This window comes from Hirundo rustica, chromosome 21, assembly GCF_015227805.2.
Source record: "Hirundo rustica isolate bHirRus1 chromosome 21, bHirRus1.pri.v3, whole genome shotgun sequence".
Classification (NCBI taxonomy): Eukaryota; Metazoa; Chordata; class Aves; order Passeriformes; family Hirundinidae; genus Hirundo; species Hirundo rustica.
Window position 1 is genome coordinate 2,887,107 of NC_053470.1, and position 19,328 is coordinate 2,906,434.

A 19,328-nucleotide genomic window follows, 5' to 3' on the forward strand; every position below is an offset into this window, starting at 1 on the left:
ACCCAAAACCAACTATCAGGAATATGCCAACCAGTCTGCCTGTCCAGTCTTGAGGAGATAATTCAGTTCACTCCCACATCAGTAATTCTGGACCTGTGTCGGTGTCACAGTCTCAGGAAAAAGCTCCAGCAAGCAGCCAGGGAATCTCTGCATTTTGGGAAGGTCAATAAAATTGCATTTTTGGTGGACCAAAATGGACAGGTCCTCATGTCACTTAGGCCACTTCAGCAGCTTCATCGTTGTCTGGATTTGTGACTCTGCTGAGTTTGTGAGTTCTAGCTAACAAAGTGAAAATGGCTCTGTTTCTTTCTTAGGTCTTATAAGCACAAATTGTCTCATCATGAAAAAACACTTAAATAACTTTTACTTTTAACTTAATGACTAACTACTCATGGTCTGCAATGCGGATTTTTCTACTTAATTACAATAAACTACCTAAAACTACAAAGAAGAAGGTGAAAAGGAAAGACTTAGCTTACACCTTAAATCTTCTATGTTGCTTTATGTATATTACTATATTTTAAAGCCTTAAACTTTAAGTTTTCTACTCTGTGATATTACACACTTCTATTCAAACCACGCACTTATAACCATAGTGCTATCACTCAGCTTAGGAAGCCTATTCTACGGCCTCAGGTTAAATGTGGTGTTTTCCTGAGGGTCAGTGCTTGTTAGAACAGAAAGCCTGAAATTCTCAGTGCCCAGGGTTCCAGCATTTGTTCTACCTGCAGAAGTGTCCCTACATTCAGTGAGCCCCAGACTATCTATGGTGCAGCCAAGGTTCCCTGCAGATATGATCACACAATATCTGCTAAATCAGGACCACAACAGGCTTGTAAAACATTCCTATACAGAGGAGAAGCCATAGCCAGGAGAGGCTGTGATGCCTGAAGTTTCAGGTTTCCTGTATTTCACATTCTGTGCTGCCCAGGGTGCAGCTCTGAGCTCACACTCAGCTCAGCTCTCTGCACACAGCAGCAACACAAAACAAATCCTTTTCATGATGGACACCAAGGACAACTTTCAGCCCCAAAAGCACAAACAAGGGTGGCTGGAGGGAGGAACAAGAAGGATGGGACCTCACAGCCTGGAGCTGGAATTGGACAATTCAACCCCAATGTGCAAATAGACCAAAACTTATAAAAGTGTCAGACCTCGTGACCCTTTGTCCATTTTGTGCCCATTTTGTGTCCACCTTGGGTGTGTCCCTGGCCAGGCTCTTGTCCTGCCCAAGGTGTGTCCTAAAGACGTTTCAATAAATATCTACTTTATTCTCCAGCTCTGTCCAGCCTCTGTTCCAGGTCAGCCTTCCCAAGGCATCAGCTGCAGCTCCTTGAGCAGGGGTGGGCACTCACCAGCCCATCTCCTGCTGGACCCAGTGGCTCTGGGTGCATCAAGGCACAGGAATTCCGGGCAGAGTGAGCTCAGGCTGTACTCCAGCTCAGTGCAAGAGGTTCAAACACGAGGTAACTCTTTGGCAGTGACTCTTCCTCTGTGACTCGCAGGATCAGCCACAGTGACTGCGCTCACTCTTTATTTCATCATCAAGAGCCTCATCTCATCTGCTCCACAGGCAGGGAAAGGAGAGGGCTCAGGAGAGAGAGGCACGGAGAGAGACGCACAGACAGAGGGCTCTGACTGCAGGAACTTGCCACAGGCCATTAAAATGCATTTTGCAAAATCCTTTCCTCCCAAAGGCTCCTCTCTGAATCCCTCTTATTTTTTTTTTTTTTAAATCCCCAGCAGAAGTTATTATGTAGCATCAGCCACAAATGGGGACATCTTTTGACAGTCTTTCTGGCTGTGCTGCGTTTCCTCAACACATGGCTGAGCACAAGCTCTGATGCAGTTCTGCCACTGTCAAGTGCACTAGGCTTCAGCTCAGCTCTGAGAACTAATCCCTTGGGCCTGCCCCCTTCTTTAAACACATGAGTAAAAAGCCAAATTAAAACTGGAAGACTCTAGAGCAGGTCTATCCATATTTTCCTTTACTGGTTATACAGGATATTTGGTTATACGGATATCACAGATCTACTTTCCCACATTCTTTCAGTAGCAATGCACTGCATGAATTAACAATTATTAGCAGTTCTGTGATTCTGTAGCGTGCCTTTTTTTTTAACGCAAATATACCTATTTTAGTGTTAATGTGCACCATCTGGTAACCTTGGCTCGCTACAAGGCACTAAAAGGTACTAATATTCACTGTTCTGTGGCGTCAGTCAGAGGAGCAGAGATTTTATTTGGTTTTATAGGCACATTTCTAAGTCACTGAGGAGGTTTTAGGCCAGAAGGAGCCTTTTCTTCAGCTGGATATTCTGGGACAGCTGTACTGGAATCAGTGGAACGCTTCAGTAACAGCAGAGTTTGCCCTGAAGTACAACAATGTGTGCCTTATGCCAAAGATCGTGGATAACCAGCCCTTCAACTACACGACTTTTTTAGACAGCAGTGTGTGTTGTTCATTATATTCCATTAACCAAATTACATCATTTCAGTCAATGAATTGCTCTTGAGAGGAATAAAACCACAAACTCCCCGTTAATATAAATGCTGGCATCACTCTGATAGCAGACGTCTCTCGAGGCATCTCTGGTGAAGATGCTGAGTTAGTGAAGCCCACACCACTGCATCACCCAAAATAAATGCTGAAATTTACACAGCCATCCACCATTTCCCCACAAAAGGTCGCTTCCAGTGCCTAAAAGGAGCTTACAAGAAAGCTGTATTGCATTTGTGGCTTTCCAGTGAGGCTTGCACGAGTTTGTGTTGGCAGCCAGAAAATCTTCTATAACGCACAGCTGAGTCAAAAAGTTACACACGCTGAAAATAATGCAGATTAATAATGTATTTTCTGCTTATCATGGTTATGCTTGCGATTTATTGCACTGATCTGGGGGAGATGATGGCTTATGAAATGCGGATGGCTTGAAAACAGGGCGATTCCAAGTGTTACAGGTGAAGGCACTACGAGTTATTTACAGACAAAATATTATTATCCATAAAAGGCGAAAGGCGCATTCCCACTTGTCTGTTAGTTTGGTTGAGGAGGACGGTTTTGAGCTGACTCTCCTCAGTTTTCCCATTTATTGCAGTGTGGTTCTCATTGCTGAGCAGTCCTGGAGCAGCTGGGCTGCTTTAACACAGCACTAAACCAGAGGAGCTGCTCCAGGGACAGACACCAAACTAGATCAAATTCAAAGTAAAACTCCTAAAAGACTTACAACAAAGCCACCAGATCTTCAGTGCCAGCTTTTTTGTTTTTTTTTTCCCCCTTCTGTAGTTTAATTCCTCTTTCACTGTACTCATGACTAACAGCAGAGATTCCTGCTCTCTTTCCATCCAGAGCTCCTTTCCAGCCGTGCACTATTTTGCTGGAAAACTTATTTTTCCATTCAGAGGAGAGCTTAGCTGTGCTGAACAGCATTTTTATGTGAGCTAATCCTTCTCCTTTAATGAATCAAGCTTGTTTCTTCACCCTCCTTTTCAAATAAAGGGGATTTTTCACGTGCTGCAGCATCTTTCAGAGCAGCAGTGGTACAGGGGTAAGCAGGCCACCTTATGAGGATTAAATCTAGGCAGATGGTGACAAGCATTCAGTCACTTGTTGTTAATGGCAGCATTAATTTCTCAGCTGAAAAGAGCCAGGATGAAATGCAGACAAGGTGTTTGCTCCTGTGCAGGTAGTGGCAGTAAGGTTCTGGAGGACTCGGGTTAACAGCTGGTGTCAGGTGAGGAGGTTAATGGAAAAGAATTTTGTTTTTCAGGTCACTTAACCAAAGTAACCTTGGAAGAGCTTAGCAGAGCCCTTGGGGTAGAATAAATTATTCTTCTTCTGCTTCCATCACTGCAAGTTAATCCAAGATACGGGAGAAGCTGATCTAAACACGAACTCAACGGGGCAGAGCATCACAGGAGGCACATCAGTGCTGCTGTAATTTCTGCTGTCCCTCCAGGGAGAGAACACAGCCCTGGGACAAAGGCTTTGCAGAGCCACAGCTTGAAAATTGACACTTTGGGGTGCAGGTTATAAAAACCAACAACAACAACAACAAAAAAACACTGTGTGAGAATACAACAGAAATATTTATCACAAGACAGGCAATTTTGGGCCAATTCATGGCCCTTGGGTGAGGCAGACACAGAAAAGAGGCCGTGGCAGCCCCTGGTCACGCTGTCCCTGTTCTGTGTTGTGCTGGTTTGCTTTGCTGCTCAGAAATAACTCCAGCTCCTGTCAGTGGGGGCCTTGCACTCACCTGCTCCTCGGGAGCCTCTGTGCCTCTCTGCACCACCATTTCTTTCTTTATCCCTTAATTGAAAGCGCTGTGAGCTGCCCAGGAAAACACCTTCCCTGCCGCTGCTGGAGTCCTCACGGGGCAGCGCTGTTTTGGAGGTGAGGGTTTGTCACAGGAGCCAGAATAAAGGATGAGAGATCGCTTCACTCGATCCCAAACCTTGAGAAAGCCATTTTGAGTGCCCCAGATCCATATTTAGAAAGCCTCTGGAGCAGACAGGATTAGCACTATCCCCACCTGTAACATCACTGCCTTCTCCTCGAGTGCCCATTTCACATTCCAAGCAACATGAATTCCTCATCTGTGTAAAGCTGAAAATCCTTTTTGCAGCCCTGGGTACAATAACTTCCCTACAGAAAAACAAGATTAAACTTGACAGTAATAGAAGTGATAGAGGAGGAAAAGTGTTCTTCCTTTGAGGCACGGGCTCTGAATACAGCAGCCAGTCACTGATTGAAAAAGGGCAGGAAGAAAGATAAATGCAGTTATAGTCAAGCATCAGGTCTTAAAAAAAAGGGAAAAAAAAAAAAAAAAAAGCTTCTAAGAAAGAGAAAAAAAGCCCACACCTTTCTCTTGACATTTAACAAACTACCTAAACGAGCTAAGCAAAGGGAAAGGCAGAGAGTGCAAGACCTTACACAGAGAGCAGCTTCCAGCCATTTGTTACTGGATAGCTTGAAGTACATTTATCCAACCTTGCTAAGGGACACCGAGCCCTCCACGACCCACAGCAAAGCCTCAGGACTGTTTTCTCTCCCTCCTGCCTCTGTGGGGACCAGCTGTGCTTAGCAAAGCCTCTCCACGCTTTAGTGTCTGCGAGCTGCCAGGGATTTAACTCCTCATGTGCCACATCCAGGTGGGACGGGGAGCAGGTTTGTTCCCCAAAATGCCTGCAGCCACGCAGTGAGCCCTGCTCCCGTGGCTGACCCTGCACCTCAGTGTGGTGGGCAGCTTTGGCAGTGTGCTGGCCGGCACGAACAGCTCCTGTCACGCTGATACCTGTAAGGATTTATTCATCAGCTTTGGCTCTTTAGTGCTTTACAGGCTCTCAACTCCCAGGAAACTGAGGCTGGAGGTCTCATCACCGGCCTCAGAGCAGCATTTCTTACCTCATGTCCTCATCACCATCCTCAGGTGTGTCCTACAGTGGCATTTCTTACCTCATGTCCTCATCACCAGCCTCAGGTGAATCCTACAGCAGCATTTCTTACCTCATGCCCCCTTCACCAGCCTCAGGTGTATCCTACAGCGGCATTTCTTACCTCATGTCCTTGTCACCAGCCTCAGGTGTGTCCTACAGTGACATTTCTGACCTCATGTCCTCATCACCAGCCTCAGGTGAATCCTACAGCAGCATTTCTTACCTCATGCCCCCTTCACCAGCCTCAGGTGTATCCTACAGCGGCATTTCTTACCTCATGTCCTTGTCACCAGCCTCAGGTGTGTCCTACAGTGGCATTTCTTACCTCATGTCCTCATCACCAGCCTCAGGTGTATCCTACAGCAGCATTTCTTTCCTCACGTCCTCATCACCAGCCTCAGGCGTGTCCTACAATGGCATTTCTGACCTCATGACCTTGTCACCATCCTCAGGTGTATCCTACAGCGGCATTTCTTACCTCATGCTCCTCCACCACTGCTTTGCTCTTGGATTTAGGCAGGCTGAGGGATGTTTCCTGCCATGAGGACTCTTTGGCAGCAGTCTCTCTGAGAAATCTTTGATATTTGCAAAAGGGAAGCAGACCCACTGTTGCTCCCAAGCCGGCCGTGCCCCCTGGAGCAGCAGGATGTGCCAGGGCAGGAGAGCTGGGCACGGGGAGAAGAGAGTGTTTGAGTAGTGATTAACACACAACAAAGGGAGCTGCCTGCCTGCAAATGGAAACGCACCGGGTGCTGGCCGTGTACGAGCATTCCCATCTAATTTTGCACTCTGCATATAGTAATAAGACACAACAGGGTGTGCATTAAGCTCATCTTTTGAGAAGTGCAGCAGTAGCTGGATAATGCATACCCTGGAGTGGCTTATTTGTAGAGGGCTACGGCTCATTAATTTTACATTTAATTTTTTTCAAATCTGTTTTAAAAAAAAAACCAACAAAACCCACAAGTCTATTCTGAGGGCAGTTATGTAATGTATCCTTAGACTGAAAAACATTTTCAAATAAAAAGTGTAGGCAAAAGTGAAGAAGAGTTTTGCCCAACTGCATACCAGGGTTTGGAGAGTGCAGGAACGGCTACGAGCAGGTTCTTGGCCTGCTGATGCAGATATATAGTACAAATAATGGTAGTTATGGAAATCTATTCAGTGTTCACTCTTTTCTAGACTTTTCTTCTTTTTGTGCAATTACCTGGGCCTTTTTCCTTCCTTTTCTTTCCCCCTCCTGTTTTTTTTTTCCCTTTGGTGTATGAGGCAATACCCATTTCAGACCAGACTCATGTAAAGCATTTGGATGGGGATGGGACTGACTTTTACACCAGACTGGGAACAAGGCAGATTTGCAGGATTTGGGGGAAAATGGTTTGGCCAGAATAGCAGTGTGTGGATCAGCCTGCCTACAACAGCCTTTAAATCACAGAGGGCGTCATAAAACCCCTCTTTGGTTATCACATCACTCCAGGAGTACGAAGGAGGGACTTCTGAACTCTGCCGCTCCACGTGAGGTGTGACTTTTCCCCCTGTGGTTTATCCCTCCCTGCAGGTCCCAACGCTGATGATGGACACCCAGTTCTCGGAGTTCACCCCGGACATCACCCCCATCATGCTGGCGGCTCACACCAACAACTACGAGATCATCAAACTGCTGGTCCAAAGGCGGGTGACGATCCCGCGCCCGCACCAGATCAGGTGCAACTGCGTGGAATGTGTCTCCAGCTCCGAGGTGGACAGCCTGAGGCACTCCAGGTCGAGGCTGAACATCTACAAAGCCTTAGCCAGCCCTTCGTTGATTGCCTTATCCAGCGAGGATCCCATCCTGACCGCCTTCCGGCTGGGCTGGGAGCTGAAGGAGCTGAGCAAGGTGGAGAACGAGTTCAAGGCTGAATACGAGGAGCTCTCACAGCAGTGCAAACGTTTTGCTAAGGACCTTTTGGATCAGGCACGGAGTTCCCGGGAGCTGGAGATCATTCTCAACCACAGGGACGATCAAAGCGAGGAGCTGGATCCCCAGAAATGTCACGACTTGGCGAAGCTGAAGGTAGCAATAAAGTATCACCAGAAAGAGGTAAGAGTCGCCTGAACGTGAAAGGCGTCGGGTAAAAGAATTAATTTCCGGAGTTGCTGTGGGTTTGTTCAGTGCTGGCTCTCAGGTGGGGTTTTTTGATGTGCACATGGATTGCTCACAAACCAGGGGGCTCAGGTACCTTGGTGACAGCGTGAATGTGACAACAGTTGAGGGCTGGGGCTTCTACAGCACCAATAATTCCTGTCTCAAAGCTACCTAAATCCCATCTCATTGCAACCCATGCAAAGAACAGACATTTCCAGGTCTGAAAGCTTTTCCCAGTGGCTGCTTTTGTACTTTTGCGCAGGAGCCCAAAGCTAGAAGGGGTTGCCGGGCTCCTGAAGAAGACTGGCTCCCTCATGGAGTGCAGGAAATAACAGAGCACACAGTTCAGCTCCTGCAGCCACCGAGCACTTCCAAGAACCCATTCAGCACCAGCTCAAAAGGGCCAGAGATGTGACAGCAGCTACAGAGAGCAGGAGAGGCTGGGAGCACTCCCAGAGTCCCAGCTCTCCGAGTTGCCAGCAGCCTTCTAAAAACACTCACAGGGTGCAAATACTTCTTCACACCTGTGAGGCCTCTTGATCCTGGGTCCTCAGCTCATCTCTGTTTTAGGAACTGAGAAGCAATTCCCAGAAATTCAAACTCCTGCCCGTAGCTCCAGAGAGGGAAGCCATACTTCAGCTGAAGGGCGCAGTGCCTTTCAGAAGCCCTGCAAACCCACAGATTTATAAGTTGATTCAATAAAGGCCATGAACCCCAGGAGAATGCTGACAGCAGTTTCATTAGTTGGCTCTGGTTTTCCTTTCTCTTTCCAAATCCAGGCAGAATTTAGGAGGTGATATATTGCTATTGGCCAGAGATGTTCCAGGTTATCTGAAGGAGGAATTTAGTTGCTTGGTTGAGGAGCTGAATTTCAATGTGCATTACATTCTTCTCTGTCTGGAGGGTCACCTGAGCAGCAGAAGAACCTGCCACATTCCTCTTCTCACTGTTTTCCCCACACCCAACACTGACCCAGCACGGTGTGATCCATTTCACCTCCCTGCAGGGCTGCACGCGTCACCTGAGGTACAAACAGCCGGGAGATGAAAAATGCAGATTTCCTTTCACCCCTTTGGGCTGCTGTGCCTCATCAGTGCCAGCCCCTCGATGCAAAAAGCCTCAAACTTCCTGGGATCCAGCACTTGGCAACTGCCTGCTCCTCCTGGGCTGCTCCAGGGGAATGGGAGCTCGCTGGTGTCGTGTCAGGTCATGCTTCATGCTCTGTGACGGGGTTGGGTAGCACCACAAGTGCTTTAGGGACACGGACGAGCAGTGAGGAGTTGCTCTGGAGAAGGGCAAGCCAGGTAATCAGGCCAATGTTCCCTGAATCTAAGAAGGAGCAGAGGTTCTCCCGTTTTTCCAGAGGCCCAGACTCTGCAGGCACGAGCTGCAGAGTCTGTGTGCGGGTCACTGCTGGTGCCACTGGCTCACTGGTGACATCCAGGTGTGACTCTGTGGCTGCCCTTACCTTGTGCTCACACTCAGAACCTGCAAAGCTGAAGCAGCTCTCTGTGTTTGAAACCTGGCGCTGAACAGTCCCGAAGCTTTTTTATTTCAATTTTTTTTTAATCGTTGCCTGCTGTCTTGACAGTTTTTATCTTCTCTTTTTTTTTTTTTTTTTTTTCTTAGGCGTGTTTGACTGAATTCCAAGCATATGGACAAATTCCATGTTTTGTGACATATTCATGACAGTTCCAGCCTAAAAATGATAGCAAATATGCTCTGTGTTGCCAGCTGAAGTCAGTGCTGTTTTCAGGTGGAATACTGGTGGGCAGGGGCAGAGTGAATGAGGCTGGGAAAGCAGCTACTGAACCCTATCATCCCACCTGGTTATTCACAAAAACCCTGAAGCATCCTGCAGGGTGGCTGGGGTTTTCTTATCATAATAATTAGGCCGTCTTATCGTGGTAATTAGCACAACACAAAACATCAAGCAAGATACAAACATCCTTGCCAGCTTCTGAAAAAAAAAAATGAGAAGGAACCTTTGCCAGGGAGACGCTGAGAAATGTTTTTTAATCCTGACTGAAGAGTATCAGACTGAGAGGAATTTTTGTGGGGACAGGAAGGAAAATAGAAGGGAGTTTGGTTTTCATGAAAGACAGCTCTGCAGAGAAAAACAGCAGACTTTAGAAAGTAGATCATCTTGTTCTGCTGAAGCTTTTTATGTCTTAACGTTAAATGGGATTGGATTGGATGGAGAAGCTTGTTACACCTCAACATTGACAAAGATAAAAGTCACATCTCTGGTAGCCTAAGAGAAGAATCCAACGTGGACGTTGGTTATTTCCTGGGGCGTCAATTCTCACTGCAGCTGTTAGTTCTTTATATTCAGCACAAAGAATGTGTAATTTCGTATTGATTTCTGCAAATTTCCTGCAGCTTTTTTTTTTTTTTTTTTTTTTTTTTTTTTTTTTTTTTTGAGTGAAATAAACCTGAAAATTTCTCACCAAAATATGAAATGATTCCATTTCAGCCTTATCAGGCAGATAAGGTCAACTTCAAGATTCTTTTCAGAGAAGCTGTTAAGAGGAGATGGGTGAAGAGGTCGTGGGGTTTGTCTTCACAAAAACTAGAAAAATCTCTCATTATGGTGGGTTTTTTTTTTTTGGTTTGTTGGTTTGGGTTTTTTTGTTTGTTTGTTTGTTTTCCCCAAAAAAACCATTGGGAGGTACAAGTTTTGATTACTCCCAAACACAACACGTGCTAAATATTTTATAAACTGAGGAACTTATTGCTCTTGAGGAAGAAGACCATTCTTCTTTGTAGGAAGACCAAAACAATTGAGAATAAATTTGTTGCTTTTCCTGTTTGTTTTTAATAAGCCCGTAAATCCTAGAAGGTAAATTACTGTTTACACAGAAGGGGAAGGAAAAAAAAAAATCAATTAAACAGGAAAGATTAAAATGTGCCCTAAGGTAGCTTTGTAGTATATTTTATTGCAGTAAATGGTAAAAACAGTGTTCTCAAGCTCCCTCTCCCTTCTCATGTGAAGTGTGGAATGGTTGCGTCCTCAGTTTCAACTTGCTGTGATCATTTCTCTAGAAGACGGGAAGGACTTAATAGCTGTGGTATCTGTTTGCACGGCAGTCAAAAATCCGAGGGAAAAATGAGGACAGCTCTAAACACAGTGGAACACGACGAGTTAGACACATCAGTTCTCTCAGTCCACCGCTAAAGAAATTATTTTCCAAGGATCACAGTAATTAAGGTCTAAGAGACCAGCAGGCTTTTCAAAAGTGCTCTGTAGTGTGTAGCATTTGTCTCCATATCATTACTTTCCTAGTTCTTTTATTCATGACTAATTTTGGAAGGACAAAAGGTACTGAGGGCCTAATAGGAAAAGGCACAGCTCAGCTGTTGAGGATCGCTCTTTGCTGTGTTCTCCTGGCATCAAATTAACTCTGCATTTGTTAATTTGTTTGCATTTCCAAGAAAAGATGGGGAAAAGTCATCTCTTAGGCTCCTGCCAGTCTCGTAAAGCACAGTTGTGTACCCAGGGTATGTGGCTGGGTTAGGGAATCAGAGCAGAGGCAGCACGCAGAGAGAATTTTTATGTCCTTTAAGATTTTTTTTAACTTGGCCAATAATGTAAAACCATAGGGTAGCAGTGAGTCAGGTCTAAAAGGGCAGATTCATGCTCGTATTTAACATTCTGCTGAGCCACAAGAACAGCAATAGAAATTCAGCTTATTCCTGCTTTCCTCCTCTCCACAACAGGTCATTCGCATCTCCAAAATGAAGCGAAACATCACAGTAGTGGGGGTTTTAATGGATTTTTCTGGTTCTGGCAAATAGCTGGGCAGGTTTAGTTTATGTATCTGTAAGAAGTCTACACAGTGCAAGGCACTCAGAAAAAAAACATTATTTTATCTATCGCTCTATTGCTTAGCACTTCCACAGAGTTAGATCAAAGGAGCGCACAGAGAAATTCCTTCTCAGAAACCCTTAATCTCCATATCTCTTCCTCACTGTGCTCTAATCAAATGGCAGGAAAGGACAGAAGTAGAATTGTTTGCTTTCCTAATTTACAAACACTGTTCTTTGCCGTTTTTCTCTTCAGGATGAAGCTTCAACAGCTTCAGTCCTGTTTTTATTTTTTTTTTTTAATTTTTTTTCCAGGACATTTACATAGAGAAGCACCTCCTGAGACGCAGCTCTGAAGTGAATGAATAATCATTCCTGCCATGCCGGATATTTCTCCTCTGTGTCTTGACTCTTGTCAGCTGTGTGGCTGCAGTCAGAAGCACAGCATCCCTCTCCAGGGAGCATGCATAAACCTGGGAAATTTCTGAGGGCACTTTCACTTAGTGTACGAAAAGAGCTTATAAAAATATCAGAGACGCATGAGGAATGAAGCGCGAGGTCTGTGAAAATCAAAGCTCCTTGTTTACCTGTTTTGAAAGCCATTCAGGTGTCTTGATGGATGGCCACAGATCTTTCTTTGCTCGCAGGCAAAGCTCAGCTATTCTCCTGTGGGTTGGTTTGTTTTCTTGCCATACTGCCTAGAGGAATAACGATACAGGGCTGAATATTTGTATTGTGCTCTTTAAAAGGCACAATGAAAAGTCTTGCTTGAGCCTGCACAGTTCGGAAGAGTAATAAAGAGGCTTTTGCTTCCAGATTTCTAGAAGGAAATCAGTTTGTGAAAACGTCTTTATTAGGACTAGGTGAGGGAAGCAGAGCTGCTCCTTGTGGAAGCTTTTCTTGGTTTCTGGTGATCTGGAACACCCACATTTCTTGGTGTGTTCCACGGTGAGGATGGCGTGGCCTGTCCTGTGCCACAAACCTGAACGTAAGTTTAGGGATTCCAAAAACACTGACTGTCCAGATGTGACCTTCCCTCTTCCCACAGCCATCCTTTCCTTTGTTCATTGTTGTCTGCAGCGCTGTTCCCATCTGGTGTGTGAGCAGTGGCCTGTGCTAGATGAAGCTGTTTTCTCTCAAACTCCATCCCAGCAGCACTTGGCCACCTTGGAAAATCTTCTGTGAGCGTGGCAACAACTGAGCTGTTACCAGCAGCCTCTGAGGCAGAATTTGGGGTGGCAGGTGGGGAGATCTGTCTGTATTTGCACCCTTAAAAGAGCCATCCCTGCTGATCACTGGTGGTGCATGTCTCCGAGCCCCTCCTCTGCGGGCTTCCGCGGTTGCCAGATCTCTTTGTTCAGTCTGGGAAATTGTCACAGGAATTTAACCTGTACGGCTGCATCATCGCGTTGCAAAAATTAGGACAAGTGGCACTTAAATCTTAACTCCTCTCCGAACTTGGGGGAAGAAATAATATCCAGAGGGAGCTGACGGCTGACTGCTTTGACAAAGTGGACTGGAATGTTTATTCGAGGGAACAGCGTTATTTGGTACGTCGTTCACGTAACGCCGAAATGTTCTCACTTGATGAAGGTTAGCCACATATTGCAGCTGTCACGGAGCAGAGCTGCAGAACGCTGTCTGCTGACAGCAGAATCATCTCTGGCTAATCTTGTCATGCATCAGTTTGAAAAAGCACCCTAAGACTGGTATGTAGGTCAAGGACAAGGACATGGATTGTGTTATGGTGATGTGCAGCGGGCAGAAAATGCCAGGATCATTCTTTAAGTCATTTTTGGTGTCTTGGGCCTCTTACTTAATGATCCCCTGGACAGGAAATATGTTGAAAGCTAAGGAGGTTGCCACTGTTTTAACGGCGTTCAAGAGTGATTTAGCGAGTTTGACAGTTCCCTTAACTTCATGTTTCCCATCAGTCTTCTTTCCAGCCAGAGAGGAGGCTTGGGAAACCAAAGCCAAAGGAGAGGACATGATTGATGGGCTTTCTGTGGACAACAGGAGCTGGAGAGGAGTGATGCCTTGTGTGTTGTAACAGCCAAGTGTTCAGTGTTCCCACATCTGAAGGGCTGAAGTGTATTTAGAGTCAGCTTTATGTCAGCGGAGGAGAGTAAATCATGTTATTTCATACTTTGAATGACACTCCGAAGTAATAAACTCTGGGGAAAAACTGTGGGCATGGATTCCCTCATTTGCATGTAGAAGGGATCATTGCTATTCACCTGATTTCTGGGAATTTCAACTTCACTCCTGGGGCTTAGAAAAGCGAGTTATGAGCCTCCATTCGAAGGAGAACTGAGACTGCACACTGCTCTCACCTCGTGTACAAATTGGGTCCATCACCACCTCACGGGTGGCTCCAGGGGAAGTGAGATGAATAGATGGGTTCGTCACGGCACCCCCCAGACTGAGCTCTTGCGCAGACTGACATTTAAAAGCTGTGAGTGCCGTTTTTGTTCTTATTCTCTCCAAACCCCATCTGGCTGAGTAAACCTCCCTCAGCAAAGCTTTTGTTCTGCCAGGGTGATACAAGGCAGGAGCAGGAGTAGCCTTTGGAGGTTCCCAGGGAGGTGAGAAGTGTTTGTAGTGTGCTAGTCTGCTCTTTCGTGGGTATTGGAGTAAATTTACTCATTCAGGAGAAGGTAAGGCAGAAAGGGAGCGGAATCCAAAATTACACAGTTTCAGCGTAAATGTGTCTCAGGTCAGAGAGGAAGCAAAGGAAAACTAATTTTGGGACTTTTTATTAACACTAACCGGGTAAAGTAGGTATGTATTTAAAAATACTCATGAATGGCTTTTAAAAATGTTCATGTTTGCTTTACTTATCACTCATTTAATGTAAATGTTAGTAATTCACTAGAGAGAATGAGCCCAGCCTTTTACTTAAAAGCCAATACCTTCCCCACTTCTGCTAAAGCCCCTGAGAGCTCCCAGTATTCACTCCCAAAGTCTGTAACTCCTGAAGTGCTGCCTGAAAGAGCACTCAGGAAATGCTGATAGATTTGTCTCTAAACAGTTCTTAGCGTTTTTCCAGTGTTTCTGTGTCCGATATGCCCTGATCAGCCCTTGGGACCCAGGGTGTTGGGAATTCACTCCCTGTGGGGTGTACTGCTCATACTCAGCCCTTCAGCACGCTGCCTTTGGAAAGCCAGCATCTTTGTGAGAGAGCTGTATCCTGGGCTGTTTGCTGGGATACATCCCTCAGGGATTTATTTATCAGCTGCCTGCTGTTTGCTTGAATAAATGCTGCAAATGCTCTTGGGCTCTTGCTCGGGGTCTGGAACCTGTTCTGCTGGGTGTCTGCTCCAGGAGCAGCGTTCAGCACCTTGCCTTGATTCAGTGCGGGATTTAATGCACCTAAATCCTGCTGACACAGGCCATAAATAAAAACCTTACAGCTGAACGCACATTTAAGCACTCTGGGTAGAGATGGATTTAATTTCAAGCTTAAAGACTTTATAATTGCTCCTTCCACGGGTAGGTATCCAGGATTTGCAAGCATCTGTCTTTGTCCCAGGATATGTGGGACCCTTTAATTTAAATATTTAAGCCAATCCAACTTGAAGGTGTTAAACCCATTAATTTTGATGGAACAGTGGCAGGATTTTGGAGGTTATTCGCTCTTTTCTTTTGTCAGCATTCACCTCACTGCTGAATTTCCAGTTGCTACCACTTAAGCTGAGTTCGTGTCTGCTACCACCAGAGAGATCTATTATGGATAGGAGACCTTTAGTTAAGATTCATGTGTCATCATAATTTAAAATATTTTAAGGACAGATTAAACTAAATTCCTGTCTAATTTGAGGCCATATGTTCATCTGTGGAGGATCTGGAGTTTGCTTTATTCACCAGCTGAGGGTTTGGAGCAGTTTGGGTAGCACCTGGTTTTCTCCAAGGGCTGGTCCAGCTCAGCCATGTGATCTCCTTCGTGGCAGGAATGATTTGGATTTTCATCCGTGCTCCACTGCTGCTACTCACAGCTGTGTTTTTGATAGGATATTCATCCTGAAAAAAAACCACCTATTATGTTTTGGAAGTGTCTGATGAGGAATGTTGAGTTGTGTACTTCCTTAGTTCCTTTCCCCCCACGTTACACAGCCCCGCCTCCAACTACTTTGTCTCATTTATCTTTTTTTTCTTTTTTTTTTTAAATTTATTTTTTTTCCCCTCTTGCAGAAAGTACTTAATTAACAGCATGAACAGCCATTAGGTGTTTACCCTCTGCAGCTCACACTTCGGCTGCAGAATGTAAATAACTTTGCAGTCATTAACAAGGTTGAACTTTAAAAAGAAACGTGCTAAAAAAAAAAAAAAAAAAAAAAAAAAGGGTTTTCTTATTCATCTCACTGCTCACAACACTACAAACTTGAGGAGGCTGGCATTTCTTCTCTAGAACATGTGGTCTCACAGGGCTCACTGGCTCTCTGCTGTAGGCATCAAATTAGGCCACACAGAGTTTCTCTCTCCTGTCTTGGGCTAATTTAGAATTGAGGCTCTTTGACTATTGCCCACTGGAGTTTCCCTTAAGAGCAATCAGCCTGATGCAACCCCCACGTTCCAATTCCTCCTCAGAAGATCTTGTTCTTGGTGAAAACGGCGGCAGAGGGGTTGGTGTGGCCCTGGAAATGCGTGGTGCTGCTTGAGCGGAGAAGGAAATGGCATTTCTCCTTTCCACGGGAGACAGGGATTCACAGGAAATCTGCATTCTTCACAGACCTCTCTAAATACGCTGCTGCATCAGACACGGCACACAGGCTGCAGAACTTAGCTCTGTTCCTGGGAAAATCTGCCTTTCCAAAGCCTAAACAGCTTTAATTAATGGTGGAGGGCAGCAGGGCACAGTACGACCCAGTGGCCTGGCAGGTTTGAGGTGCTCAGTGACGGGGCTGAGGTCTGACCCACTGCAAGGTGGGAGCCAAAGGTAATTTCATGGCTCCCATGCCCTGTGTGGCTCTCCCTGGGAGCTGCTGGAGCTGACTGATACAGGAACTGGGTCCTGCTCATTAACACAGAGCTCTGCAGTCCCAAATTAGTGGTTATTCATCTCTGAAGAGCGTCCGCCCTCAGCAAGAGTACAGGCAAGAACTCCAACAAACCCCAGAGCAGAGGCTGCTGGCAGCAGTCACCACCGTCAGGATAAAGGCAGAGGGATGCTGTGCTCAGCCCCTCTGATGTCTATCAGGCAGCTATTTCAGCTGCTCCCCGAGGCATCCACATCTCAACCCATCTGTGTCTGATCCTGAGTCACTGATGGCTGCCAGAGATCAGGGATTTCCCCACAGATGAGGGGAGGGAGGTGGAACGGGATTCCTGCGTTTGGCAGCGTGCAGAAAGCATTTAATTCCCGAGAAGTGGAATTTAGGTGACTTAAAAATATCAGCAAAGATTAGTTATTAAGGAAAAGGCACTCCATTCAGCAGCTGCTTCTTTTCCCCTTAAAAACATCCCCCTTGGTATGGGATTAGGTGGCAATGAGCATGATGAACACGGAAAATGAAATTCTCTAATAGCACAATCCACCTGCAAGCCAAATGTTACACAAAGACCCTGGCAGGGCTGAGAGAAGAAAAAGAGGACATAAAAGACTTTGCACCGCAGTAATCTCTAGAGTGCTTCCCAACCGTGACTGGAGTTGCTGATCTCATTTCTTGGAAAGGCAAAGATATTTATCCCCGTTTCCAAAAGCCAGGAGACGGAGCACCTCGCTCACAGGTATCACAGGGGTGCTGTGCTCATGGGTTGCATCTCAGCTCCCTGTGAACTCTATCTTCAGCCAGGGACAGGTTCTGCTCAACAGGCAAGGAGATTGTTTTTTGGGATTAGCTCCTCCAGAAACGCATCTGCAGGTGGGGACCACCCTGGACAGGGTTTTGTACAACCACAGGCATCAGTGCTTCTGTGGTGGTTTAACCCCAGCCAGCAGCTCCGCCCCGGGAGCCGCTCGCCCACTCCTGCTGGTGGGATGAGGGAGAGAACCGCGAGAGAAGAGCGAGGAAACCCGTGGGCTGGGATAAAGACAGTTCGGGCAGGTGCAGCAAAAGCCATGTGTGCAAGCACAGCAAAACAAGGAACTCATTCACCGCTTCCCATGGGCTGGCAGGAGCTCAGCCACCCCCAGGGCTCCATCAGGAGTCACAGTGACTTGGGAAGGCAAACATCCCCCCCCCTCCTCCTTCTCCCCCAGCTTTCTGTGCTGAGGGTGCTGCTGTGTGCTCTGGGGTGTCCCTGTGCTCAGCTGGGGTCAGCTCTCCTGGCTGTGTCCCCCCAGCTCCTCAGTGGCGAGGGTGAGGAGCAGGAAAGGCCCTGGCTGTGTAATCCCTGCTCGGTGAGAGCTCCAACATCCCTGTGTTATCAGCCCTGTTTCCTGCACAGAGCCAAAACCCAGCTGCTGCGAGGAAAATGAACTCTACCCCAGCCAAACCCCACACAGCATCAGATGTTTTGCTCCTGCATTCACTGAACTGAGCATAAATGCCACCTCTTGGTGACATTTCCTTTCACTGAAGCTGTCAGAACATTCTCCATCCTGTCTTGGGGTGATGCCTTGTGCTGCTGTTTGTGGTAGAGACTGGAGGCTCCTGTAATGCAGCAGCCCTGGGATAAAATGCTTGTCAAGTGTTGGAGAAACAGCATTTGATAGCGGTATGTTCTCTTAGCAGAGCTTCTGGAGCAGTGCATCTGCCCCTGACTCTGGACCATCCACAAAACTGGGACAAAATGCAGCTTTTTTCCGCGCTTTTCGCTGTGCAGAAACTTTAACTGATGCCAGCTCCTGTCACGCACGGTACATTCATGTGAAATGATAAAAGGCTGTGATATACACAGGAACTATTTCGGTCTGTGGCACATGAAAGGCTTTGCAAAAATGAGAAAAAAAACACATTTGGGGTTACTTAAGTGGAAAATTAACTTTCACTCAGGAAAAGCCTTGGTAGAAGTAGTGTTGAAGATTTCAAGTTGCTTTTAGAGTTCTCTGCTCTGCTGTTTGCAAAGTAGAAATTTCCTTAACTTTATGGAAATACTTGAAATTATGCAGGATAAAAAAAGTTCCCCAATATTATCAGAGTTTCAGGGTGCTTTGCACCTAAAAGAATACATTTTTGTACTTTGTGTGCATTGATTTAGCACTGTGACTCCGGGGCAATCTTTAATAAGTTGAGCATTCAGTGGTTTAGTCTGGTCAATGAATTTGGGGGTTTGGTTTAGTTAACAGCACCTAGAAGCAAACTCACCAAAAACCAATAAATTCTTTAGGCAGCACACCAGTGGCTTGGCTTGCTTCTTCATTACAATTCAGAATTCCAATGTTTCTGCACACTGGAAGTCTTGGGTTTTAGCCAACTGCACTACTGGAGGTGAAAGCATCAGTGCTTACTGATTTTAAATCTGTGATTAATAAGTTGGACTGATACAAGTTAGTAAAAGTCTGCTTTGGTAAGTGCTTGGCCTTACCTTTAATAAACACAGCATTTGGTGGTTTATGACATTAGGGAGTCTCTTTGTGTGGTGTGCTTAAATTTCCCTTGGGCAATTTGCATTGAGGTTGGGACCAGCTTGATTGGAAAATTTAATGGCTTTTTCCATTTCCATTCCCTTTTGCCAATCTGCTCTTTAAAGCTGCTCTTTCATGATGTGTGAATTTGTCTCCATTTGAAGAACTAACATCAGATACAACTGAGGAAGCAGATTTTAGAAATGAGCTATTAGGCAGAGAAGAGGCACTTTTAAGATGCTTGCAAGTTGCACAGCAACCAGAAGAACATATAGTCATTTGATTTCTCAAATGACTTTGACTTTGACTCAAGGGAAAAACAGTTTTATTCTCCCCTCAGAGCTTTCTATCATATGCGATAAAGAGAAAACGTGTTTATAACATTTTCTCCCTCGAAAAAAAGAAGTTGTGCCTCATCTCAGAGAAGCAGCAGCATCTCTTGAACTGTGAGTC

The 19,328-nt window shown here is 45.8% G+C and overlaps 1 protein-coding gene across 1 annotated transcript in view; it reads left to right on the forward strand.

Moving 5' to 3' along the window:
• TRPC5 (transient receptor potential cation channel subfamily C member 5) overlaps window positions 1-19,328 on the forward strand; it is a 96,401-nt gene that overhangs the window by 39,417 nt on the left and 37,656 nt on the right. Inside the window, exon 3 of the mRNA XM_040083993.2 lies at window positions 6,995-7,516. Within this exon, the coding sequence (XP_039939927.1) occupies window positions 6,995-7,516 (522 nt within the window). The remainder of the gene's footprint in view (window positions 1-6,994; window positions 7,517-19,328) is intronic.